Source organism: Harmonia axyridis, chromosome 6, assembly GCF_914767665.1.
Source record: "Harmonia axyridis chromosome 6, icHarAxyr1.1, whole genome shotgun sequence".
Classification (NCBI taxonomy): Eukaryota; Metazoa; Arthropoda; class Insecta; order Coleoptera; family Coccinellidae; genus Harmonia; species Harmonia axyridis.
The window spans coordinates 17,934,399-17,947,148 of NC_059506.1; the positions used below are offsets into that span (position 1 = coordinate 17,934,399).

At 33.5% G+C, this 12,750-nt stretch overlaps 1 protein-coding gene across 2 annotated transcripts in view; it reads right to left on the reverse strand.

The window, feature by feature from the left end:
- Positions 1 to 12,750, reverse strand: part of LOC123682498 (protein singed wings 2) — a 53,632-nt gene that overhangs the window by 31,787 nt on the left and 9,095 nt on the right. Inside the window, exon 1 of one of the 2 annotated variants that reach the window (XM_045621140.1) lies at positions 8,616 to 8,742. The exons of the other annotated variant lie outside the window; for it this stretch is intronic. Within the exon in view, the coding sequence (XP_045477096.1) occupies positions 8,616 to 8,641 (26 nt within the window). The 5' untranslated portion in view covers positions 8,642 to 8,742. Of the gene's footprint in view, positions 1 to 8,615; positions 8,743 to 12,750 lie in introns of those variants that run through there. 2 annotated transcript variants of the gene reach the window in all.

The following is a 12,750-nucleotide window of genomic DNA, read 5'->3' on the forward strand; positions in this document are numbered from 1 at the left end:
GAATTGCTCAATCAGGATTATGAATAAAGAACAACTGTTTTTACCCCTAAACACGTAGAATTTTTCAGTCGACCAAAAAAATGTTTTTTTTCGACTTACGTAACTTATGAACGTGACGACCCCCATATTTTCTTCTTCCATTATAGCATCATCAATCGTATTTTCCTAATGGAATTATTCAACAGATGTTATTCAAAGATAACATCGTTAATTGATGAACCCCGCTCATTTCTATAGAAAACAATAAATTCTGCAAACAAGGGTGGATTCGAACAGTTTTGTGATAAAGCGACCATTTCTCTCGTCTCTTCTGACAAATTATTAAATTTCACAATTTGGAATAGTTGAACGGGGTAAATTTTGCACAAAAGATTCGTTATTTTCTAATGATCTTTTTACTGCTTTCAAATTTAATGATTCATTAAAAAATTATGTGAAATAGTCTTCACAAAGGTTTATTATATTCACATTAATCTAATTAAGAAAGGAAATTATCTAACACCATATTGAAAATAAGTGATGAAATATATTTTTGAGTGCTTGATCTTCGATACCCTGTCTGTAATGGGAATTCTCTCAAATAATAAGGTTAGAACCCTGCTGCTATCGAAGGTCGGTATGATATGATGGACCTTTTTTGAGTTTTTTGATTAATTTGTTTTATAAGGAAATTCGAAGAAGATAACAAATTAACCCTCCTTGAAAATTTGAAAGTGTATGTTTTGGACTGTTGATATTCTGAAAAAAATCATTCAAACAAATCGAAAAAAAAATTCAGAAGATTGACATCACAAACTCATGGAATCAGAAGAATGTGCTGGTACGATTGTATACAGGGTGGCCACTTTTTCAATGGGATTGTATTGGTAACTTTTAAACCATAAGAGTTAGAAGGTCGGTAAAATGGAGAAAAAGTTGCATACATAGAAGCATTATCAAGCAGTTCAAACAAATCGAGATTATCAGGGCCGGTTATTGAGATATCATAAAAAAAGTAAATTCTGTCATTTTGATTTTTCTTTTTTTTCCACTTTATTTCAAATATTATCAAAAAATGTTACAGGAATTTTTTATTCGACAGTAAATTGTTCTCAATTTGACGTAATCAGATTTCGTATCCAACGTTTCGTGTTCTCTGGGCCACCCTCAACCTCTTTTTTTTCAATACGGACCTGTATATTTTATGACACTTTTCGAAATAACTTTTAACGCTGAATTCAACGATATATCATATAATGCCATTCAAAGTTGATTTTCAGGTGATTTTGACCCTTATCCAATTTTCTTTGGGTCGGATCTGTAGTGAATGCAATTTATCAAAAACTGCTGTTAATAACATAGTCAAGAGACGCGAATACAATGATTTTAAATTTGAATACCAAGCCTTGCAAAACTTATATCGTAATGATATCAAAATAAAGTTCGATTCTGTAATTTGTTTCAACGGAACAAATGACAAATCCAACAATAGTGATTTCTCGCGAGAAGATTGAGAATGTGTTGGAAGGTATTCAAGAAGACGAAATAAGCAAATGTATAAGAAGTATGGGTTCCAGAACCGTTAAGTGCATTTTACAAAATGGTGGACATTTCGAACACTTACTTCATTCATTTTCATTTACTTTCGAATAATCATTCGATTTTTCTTTCATTAAATGATAATTCGCTTAATTATTATGAATTGAAATATGTAAATAATTATTACTTGTTTCTTGATTTGATTCTGATATGTTCCATTTAGTTCAAGATGAGTAAGTTGATTTTCTCATCGAAATGTATTGCATGTTGTTAATTAAAGTAAAGGTACCTAAATGTAATACAGATCCGACCCAAATAAATTTGGATAAGGGTTAAAATCACCTGAAAATCAACTTTGAATGACATTGTATGATATATCGTTGAATTCAGCGTTAAAAGTTATTTCGAAAAGTGTCATAAAATATACAGGTCCGTATTGAAAAAAATGAGGTTGAGGGTGGCCCAGAGAGCACGAAACGTTGGATACGAAATCTGATTACGTCAAATTGAGAAAAATTTACTGTCGAATAAAAAATTCCTGTAACATTTTTTGATAATATTTGAAATAAAGTGGGAAAAAAAGAAAAATCAAAATGACAAAATTTACTTTTCTTATGATATCTCAATAACCGGCCCTGATAATCTCGATTTGTTTGAACTGCTTGATAATGCTCCTATGCATGCAACTTTTTCTCCATTTGACCGACCTTCTAACTCTCATGGTTTAAAAGTTACCAATACAATCCCATTGAAAAAGTGGCCACCCTGTATAATAATCAGTACCGCAAAATCGTAGCATTCAATATTGCGGAGAAATTTTCCTTTGGATTTCAGAATGAATTCTGCCACTGCATATTCGATAAAATTCTTCACATTGAAAATGTTATACTTTTTAAGCCAATTGTAGAGATATATCGCGTTGAATCAGGAAATAATAAATCATAGTGTAATTTGCATTGATTTATGGAGCTCATCAGTATCGCATAACAGAACATCGATCACAACCGAATGAAAACAGAGGTTATTGATTGAAAGCCAGTACATAATCCTGGAATTTACTCATTATGCGTTCGTTCAATAAGTAATGCATAATTTAAATCTGCATTCATTATTTGCATAGCTGTCATATCTTAACTTCAGTGATTCGAAGTGTTATCGATCAAAAGTGCATTTGTAACTTCTCTGATTACGTTCCAGACTGCTTTGGACTCATTTTGCGAGTTGTTAATAATAGACAAATGAAAATTTCTACTGTTAGGGCTCAAAGCAGCATCATACTGACATTTAACACCCTTATAGATGGTAATAAATTCTGAATTGCATCTACGAATAGATAAAACAAATAATATGTCCAGTTGCTCTTTCAAACAGAAAAATTTCTGGTGTCAGCTTGATTTAGGCCTTTCTGGGCACATCAACACTAGAGATGAAAATCATTATGAAACTGTTCAATGTACTTATTCAAAAAAACAGTTCCGAAATTCATCAATTTTTTCATCAGGTATCCCATAAAGCCCTGACCAATTAACTTCCTGCAAAAGATCACTAAAGTTCTGGTGATTTTGTTGTTTATAAATTCTAATTATTTTTTCCTGTGAAAATTTAATGGAGCTTTTATCACTATGAAAAATGAGTTTTTGACCCGAGTGGTCTGACAAGTGTTCTTCAACAATAGTAGCAATTCCATTGATATTCGAAATAATGTTATCCGGATGAGTACTAGTCAGGGCCGGCGTTAGGGGTGAAACAGTTAAGCGACTGTTTCATGAGCCTCTTCTTGAATGGCGGCAATTTAACCTAGTTTGTGGCCGCCCTTTCATAATCCTGAAAAAATATATAGTCTTGATTCTTGAAAATAACATGGGGTTGGTCCGCTTTGCTGCGTTTATTAACATTCCCTGCAATAAAAATCTCCAAACCATCTTTACTAAGCCGCCTGTTCAATGAATAACACATAGCAACCCAACCAATATAAGCAGCATTGGATATTACCCTAATTGAATGAGGGATGGAATGTATTTCACAAAGACGAAAAGCAACACTTCGAATTTCGTAGAAGTTGTTTACACATTCAACATATGGAAAATTCATACGTTTCTGCATTCGCAACTAGTTACTTATAAATGCTAAATGTTTTCAGCGGAACATATGTTTTTAATCCCTTTTAATTTTCGAAGCTTTGTATGCCTTACCGCCCTTGGTATCTTCTGGTGTGATAGGTAATCTTTCATCGATCGTCGTGTGAATTTGAGAATCAGATATATTACTAACGCATTGTTCATCGGCGTCGAAGAAATCCAGGAATTTATTGTAGGTAAAAATGTCCAAAAAAAAAGAAACCCAGTGAAAACTGCTTTAGAAAGAAACGATTAGCAAAAACGCTAGAGAAATAAAAAATGGCGAATTATCATCGGGGCAGGTAATGTTTTTTGTTGGGTGGGGGTGGTCTTTATTGATACTTTTTCAGCAGGGACGCCAAAAAATTCTTTGCTTCAGGCGCCAAAATTGCCCGCGCCGGCTAGTAGTAGAAGTTTTTCTGGTAGCATGTAAATTGCATGTTTATTTTCATCAATTATAACACCTCTTGTACGATGAATAACAGATGTGGAATTTCCATCATGATAAATCGGAGATGTATTTCTCACCAGATTATGTGCGTTTTTATATTCTAATTGACACTTTTTTTGTTGACTTATTTGTTGTTTCTGGTTCTTTTGAGGAATAACCTTTTCGGAATGATTGTTAGTCATTATTAGGTTATTCTGATTTCGTAATGAATCAATGGCTATGGCTTGATTACTGATTGCTAGGTCTTTATAACTAGAAATTCTTTTAAATACTTCATCTCGACTTGGCATATTTCACTGGAAACGGTCCCAACACAATTTTTCGATTCACTCTTATTGATTTTTTCACTGAATTTCTTCGCAAATTCTATAAGTGTAACATTCATAACTGAATCTGGTAACGCATAAAACAAAACAAAATCAAGCAAATTCTCTTTAAGAAGATTATTCAATTCACTTGATACAATACAACCATAGTAGAATAAAGAATTCCTTATACTTTGATACAACATCCCTATACTCTTAGACATCTTGACGACTTTTTTTAATAATATGATTATCCCTATTGTTATTAGATGAATAGTTATTTGATAGATTATTTAATCGATAATTTTAATTATTAGAATCCGTACGACAATTTCGGATATCGCTTTTCACAGGATGAGGTACAAAATTTTCCTACTTTGAACTTCTATCGAGTAAAATTGTATTGTCTTAAAATTGAAATATAATCCTCTACTGGGTTTAGAGAGACAGTTTTAGAGGCATTATTAGATATTAAATGGTACGTTTTCAATTCTATCGGAGGATTGGAAAATCAGTATCAGTTTTTGAACTGGGGTCGTTGTGGCTGGGTAAGCCTTCCGGGAACTGCGATCATGTAAATCTTTTGTTCTCTATCAGTATCAGTTGATATTGGATATACGTTTATCCTATAATTACCTAATCCAGATTTTCAATGAAATCAACTTTTCAATAAAATCTCCATTATGTACTTTATTTGAATAATATAATTCATGTATTGGCACTCTGAATTAATTTGATCTCCTAATTCACCTTAAAAGAATCTTTTCAGATTTCAGATTCAAATTAACATGTCTCAGCATTCTCCTTTCTTGGCCATTGACACATGGTACAATGTACATATCGTCTAGGCATTATAGGTAATACTGTTAATGAAATATTGTCCTACTAGCGTTTCGAAAGTATTACTTTACACGCATTGACGTTTGGAAAGTAGTACTTTTCCGAATTCGTGCGGAAAAAAAGCCCTGCTATTCACTTCCCGCACTTCCTTTCTTGGCCTGCTTTCATTTCTTTTTTATGAAACGCAAATTATTAAATTGAGTGGTATTACTTAGGTGGAGATTCGAACAACTTTGCTTCCGCCCTTTTGCAATATGGAAATAAGAAGATAGTTTTCATACAATAAGATAGGTATTTGTGAACATAACGCCGTCGAAATATTAGTCGATTTGTGTCTCCATCATGAAGTTATTCTCGATTAAACATGTCAGCTTACGAGCCAAATCTCGTCATTTGTGAGAGGTTTTAATTTTCTGCCTTATTTGAAGAAACCTGCGGCTGAGGCTCATAGAATGCTCTCAAATACCTATGATGAGGCCACTATTAGTGAAAGAACGTGCCGAGAGTGGTTTCAACGCTTCACAAACGGTGATTTTTGACGTCGAAGACCAGCATGGCGGTGGAAGAGGGAAGGTTTTCGAAGATGCAGAATTGGAGGCATTACCTGATCAAGACTCGTGTCAAATGCCACAAGAATTGGCAAGATCGTTGGGGGTGAGGCAACAAGCCATTTCAAAACGCCTAAAAATCATGGAAGTGATTTTAAACAAGGAAATTGGGTGCAGTACGAGTTTAACCCGAGAGATGCTGAACGGCGATTGTTTGCTTGTGAGCTGCTTGCAAGACAAGGACGGAAAATATTTCCACTGGGGAGGTCCATTACGATAATCCTAAGCGCAGAAAATCATGAGGATATCCCGGCCATGCTTCCACGTCGTCGGTCAAACCGAATATTCATGGTTCCAAGGTCATGCTCAGTATTTGGTGGAACCAGCAAGGCTTAGTGTATTGAATTGGTACAATCGACTGAAACAATCACATGCGATCGTTATTGAACGCGATTAATGCGTTTGAGCCAAGCATTGAAAGACGAACGGTTGCAATACAAATAAGAGAAACACGATAAAGTGATTTTAGAGCATGACAATGCTTGACCCCATGTTGCGAAGGTGGTCAAAACATACGTTGAAATGGGAAGTCCTACCCCACCCGCCGCTTTTTCCAGACGTTGCTTCCTCAGATTATCACTTGTTTCAATGACAAACGGCCTGGCTGACCAGCACTTCCGGCCTTATGAAGAAGTAAAAAATTGGATCGATTCGTGAATCGCTTCAAAAGATGACCAGTTTTTTTACGCGGGATTCGTACGCTGCCCGGAAGATGGGAGAAAGTAGTGGCCAACGATGGGCAATATCATAATCATAAATCAGAATCATAAATGTATGACCAGTTTTTTACAATAAAGCCTCGAATTTCGGAAGAAACAAAGAAAAGAAAAGTTGTACGCCTATATGCCTGAAAATCAAACTATTGTATCATTACAATAGTTTGATTCCAAATCTGTCACTCATAAAGTTGTGATAATCAATTTGGAATCGGCGAATGTGCATTCATATATACCATGCTAGTGAGATGACAGATGACACTATCGACTCTTGAAGCCGGTTTACAAGCTCACATTCTACCATTGGCACAAATTGTCATTTTATATAATTGGCGATATAATTATTTCATATCCACTTATATCATAGATAATTCATGAGTTATTGATGGAAGAAAAAGATGGAAAAATAAAGGGTTTCACATGAAGAGATATGCTGTCAAAACAACCCTTATTATGTTTCCCTCAATAAGTTTTGTTATGTGATTGAAATAATGATTTCATTTATTCGATTTCCTACCTACTTCATTCAATGAAACTTAGATCATATCGATAATGTTAGACCACTATTTTTTATTTAATTTCATGGGAATACTGCCAGAATTTACATACCAGTCGGGAATTATAGGCGTTTTCAACATCTTTGTTAAGTATTCAATAGGTTGTCAACCAATGAATGCGATATTTATGTAACCAGATTGGATTTTTTGTGTTGTTAGTGTTCCATCAGAAAATAATGAATGAACTGTCATAGTTACAACATTCATTTAACATGGATATTGAATTTACCGCCACAATGCCTGTGATTTTCGGACATTGAACCGGAAATAATCTTCGACCTGCAGGGTTTGGAACTTGAAAAGGATATGGAAAAACAAGTTTCCGTGATCACAAAAACATCGGAGTAAGGATTTCGAGTATAATATGAAATGAAATTTCAAGCTCAGGGTAAAATTTCAAGAATTTCGGAAAAAATCCCCAATATTTTCGTAGTTTCGTAGAGATATTATCAATTGAGATTTTACGTTTATATAAATATAAAGTTTTCCAATAAGATGTTTCTCTTTGATATTAATAAAAAAGATTAGTTATTTCAGAAATCAATGCATAAACAAAAGGAATGATGGATCGGACAGAAATTTACTTTAGGATCTACTCTGGATGCATCGCCTAATTCATTTTTCTTGGTTAATGGTTTGAATGAGAATATGAAGAATTAGGGCAAACGAACAGTCAAATTTCACTTTTAACTAAAAGGATTGTTTAATAAAATGCCTATTACCGAATTTATGCAACAAAAATGTGAAATTTCGTATTTAATTGTCGTAATGGTAATGGAAAGGAAAAATAAAGGTACATATTTCATTCCAATTATTCTCTCCGACCTCATATGAAATGAGATCGAATGAAAAAATCGTGACTTGTCTCTTATCAGAAGCTTTTCAGTGCTTATCCATTTATGCGCCTATAATGACATTTTTGTCGGTTATTTGATTATTGATGAGTTGATTCATTGGTATTTTATTGTCCACAGATCCGACACTGTTTCATGTTGATTTTGTTTGAAGATCGATTGAAAATTCGAGCTGAGTAATGAAAAACATCACCCAATATTTTATTAATAACAGATCAAACAATGTTGAATTCACTTTCATAAGTAAAATAATCACTAAAATGTTCATGCCCAATTTAGAAACATTATAGCAGAATCGCTCATCTATATATTCATATAGATGAGATTTTCGACAATAATCATAAAAAATCACATCTCATATATACCTATACAACAATTTTGTAGTCTTCAAGGTCGCAATAAGAGCCAAAAAATCTGGACCTGAAGTCAGTGGTTTCCTAGATTATTATATTATTTAGGGTCTATACTGTTTTCCCCATGATCACATGTGGTGTTGATGCAAGCATGCTTTATTTCTTATCGCACTTAAATAAATAATTTTGGCTCCTCTGCTGACAACTGAACAACTTGAACATTGCCTTGTTGTGTTTTGAATATTGAAATGAAGGTTCTTATCATTTTCATTTTGTAAAAAATTTCGCAAACTTACCGCAAAAAATACTTGAAAACCGTCATAATTATTGCACTGAACACCTGAAATGGAATCAAACTGCTTACCAAACTACGATTTACGAATATTTTTTCTTGGATTTAATTCGCAAATAGAATGCTTCCTAATTATATTATCATCATAGAGATAATGGTAGGTAGGTGATAAATGCAAATATCATATGATAATCATTTAGTGTCAATTCTGTTCATACAACCTTCTCATCTTCAAGTGTTCCTGATGTTATTAATAGTTTGCAAATTTGATTTTACCTTTATTTCCAGGAATAACATGCAAATAACTCGAAAAATTAATATCATCACGCAAAGAAAGAGTTCCTGCAATAGAAAATGCGATAAAAAATTTGTGCGAGCATTCTCATGAGATGAGAGTGCCGGGACAAATGTTGCTGTAAACAGTCTTATAATACTACGTAATTGCAGAATCGAAAATGATAAAGGTTTTTTCGAAAAAAAAATTTTCTGCAGAAATATTCGAGAAATATGGGTCCTCGTCGCCACCATTTTTTTTCATACGAATCTCATTAACTCATGAACCGTTGAGTATTTACCCAAGATATGGCAAATAGCTGAAATTGTCACCAAGAAAGCCATCTAATGCTGCAATAATATACTGGATGTGTCATTTGAAATAAGGAAGTAGTAGTCTGTTTCCGGTATAACCGGAAGTTATAGAGATCTGAAAATATTTTAGGAAGAAAGACCCCAACATGCAAATTTTCAGCACAAAATTGTGATCAGTTTTGTAGTAAATCGGAAATTTGGAAATTATTGAGATTATTGGAATTATTATTAGGAAGGAATATAAAATTAAATTCAGAAGAGCGGTCGAGACTTGTGTGAACTGATCTTATCTTAGAAAGAGGGTTGTATTCATTTTCGATTATTGCTTTTCTTGGTTATCGTCTCACTGCGTTGGTAAAATCGATAGATTTTTTCACGGATAAGAAGAATAATTTAGATACGGGGAAATCTTGACTTATCTGAGTTCGATACATGCGAAGAACCGTTATGGTCGTTCCCAGATGACACAGCAAAAAGTTCGTTAGGCAAAATCCGAGGCAAAATCGAAGTATGGTTCTAGCTGAGACCGCAGAAAAATCTAGCTCAGCTGAGGTTGGAGGTAAGGTCTGTTGACGAAAAATGAAGAAGGATAAAAATTTTCTAACCGATGATCTAATTGGCATGGTATCTTGGGCAATTTTTGGGGCGGTCTTGGATAAGTACGAGGTTACGATTTTGTTGAGGTTTAAGGAAGAAGTCAGTATCGTTTAGGGTCTTTTATTGAGAAGGGATTAGAATTCGAACGTCGGTCGCGAAACCGGACTTAGAGCAAAACAATTTCTTTTCAAGATCAAAGTAATATTTAATAAGAATAAGTTAAATAGAACGGTAAATTGGTAAAATGAGTGAGTTTTGGGGATTTTAAATATTCAAGAAAAGGAATTGTTTTGGCTCTGAGAAAGGAAGAGTTAGGCCAGAAACAGAAAAGAAGGGATTAAATTTTTGATAAAGTTTAGATTTGTTTTGGTATGAATTAGATTAACTCGGAGTGCGCGAATCGGGAGTGGAGTTATTGAAAAGGAATCACACGTTTCGAGTGAAAATGTTGAAGAATTAAAACTAGGTATAGGCAGGGCCTATTTACTCACCTAGCACTGCGGGATAAGGACAAGTTAACAATCTTTTGGCTATTCGATTCAAATTTTTTTATTTGATGAGAAATTAATACTTTTTCGATGAAGATAACTTTATTTGAGTAGTCCCGATTCTCCCAAATTCAAAGTTGAGTAGACAATTTTGGCTATTTTGTTTCTTTCGTTTGACTAATAGATTATTTGAGACATTTTTTTTAATCATATAGTTTTTGGCCGTTGAATCAAATATATAACAATTTCGTGGATATTGTAATTTTAGATATTTTTTTTGCTTTATTATATTTGAGTTTAAAATTTTAATAGACTTTTATTAACCCAGAAAACTAATCCTGTCCCTAGGGAAAGAAAATCAACTAAAAAGACCTGTCCATAGAAGCGACAGGCCGAACTCACAAATAACAGCTTTGTGAAATTATATAAATTATTCATTCTCCGAGACCTCTGGAAAGCCGCTCTTCCAGTGGTTGATAGAACATCTCAACCGGAGATAAGTGAACGTTGGTCAACATTCTCTGACCAACCCGTTCATGACAGTTTTCCATAAACTCCTAATAGGCCATCGCGGTGAATCACCCTGTGTAGAATTCTCTGGTAAGATTAGAACCTGAGGTTATTCGTTTGAAAGATTACACGTTTATAATTGGGAATAAACTGAAAAGGAATCAATCTGCGAACGTAGAAATAAATTACTGTAACGCTGAAGCGAATACCTCCTCAACAAAGTAGGTACTGTCAGAGTTGGAAACAAATTACAACATCTTCCGTAAATACACCTTTTCAGCTCATTTTGAACAATTCCCCGATACGCTTTCAGGAACGAAATGATGAACCTATTATTAAAATAGGTTAATTAGAAAATGAGTTTCAGAATTTTTTTGAGAACAGAAACTTTCAGTCCTCTCGATTATCTATAATCGCTGAAACATTATTTGAACTGGTAAGTCAATGCCTCTTATATTAGAGGAAATCAATTGAAACTTTTTTGCCTATAATAACTTCGAAACGAAGACAGAAAGAAGTGTGATATACAAAATTATATCGATAGTCCAGTCAATAAGTGGTTTTTCACAGGGAAGTTTTGGAGTAGTTCTGACTTCTTCGATTTTACATGTTTTTTGGAGTGCTCAATCCGAATCTGAGGTTCGACACCAAAATTTCGTGATGGAAAAAAATGCAAAAAACACGAAGAATTTTGGTGCCGTTTTTTGTATACAGGGTGACCAAGAGATTGACGTCAAAAAAAAAAAGGTCCCTTGTGTCATGGGCTATTCGAATCACCCCATGTATGTTATGTGATTTTTCACGGTTTTCGAGTTATGAATTTATCATGAACTTTGAGAATTTTCGACTTGACCATCTTAAAAAAAAAGTACAAGACATTTCTGTGAAATTTTTTCTGAAACTTAATCTCCATGAACTGTACTTTTATACATAAAATAACCAGCTTCGTTATTTTGATAAAAATTATGGAAATGTTGGTCTCAAGTGAAAAAGTTACTCGAATTGGATTATGATCTAAATTTTCGAATCAGAATTTAAAAAGGAAAAAGGCTAATTCACGGTTTTTTAGTATGCATGGAAACTGCGCTCAACAGTCAGCTTTTAGAATCATTAATAAAAAATGGTACTTAACAGTCTACTTTTGCTAGAATTAGCCTTCAAAGTCAGCGAGGTGGAAAAAATCAAAGAACTAGACATTTACTCAAAAATTATTTTTTGCCATTTTAAGATTCAACTCGAAACCGTGAAGAATCGCATAACATCCATGGGGGTGATTCGAAGAGCTCATGACACGAGGGACCTGTTTTTTTCTTTTTGACGTTAATCTCTTGGCCACCCTGTATAACTCGGAAAATGTCATTTTTTTTAATGACCTTTCCATACAAAAACAAAATAATAATAATAAATATTCCTACAAATCTTTCAGATCAAGGATTTTGTCCGATTACCCATTCTGGCTCGAAGGTTATTTGAAAATGGGCGTACTTCAAATTATTATTATTGGCAAATCTTCTACTTTATAATTTTGTCTTCAAATACAATCCAGATGCGTTTGAACAATAAAGCATTTTCAAAGTCACTTTGTAAAATTTAGTTCATTTTTTTATATTGATTTCAATGAATATATTGCGGAATTATATCTCGTAGTATTTATACAGTACTCAATTCAAATGTTTGTATAGGAGAAATTGATATTCTGAGTTGAATAAAAAACAGCTAAAAAATTAAATTGTTTATCTTTTTTCTCATTTATTTCAAGGATACGTAACAAAATTTTGGTGGCAAACTTCAGATTCGGATTCAACACCCCAAAAAACAATATAAAATCGAATAAATCAAATCTACCCCAAAAATTAGGTTTTTGCAGAGACAGATAAAATACGTCAATTTTCAAATATCATTTGAACCAGAAGGTATTATCGGACAAACAAACTTGATAAAAGCAAATTGTAGGAA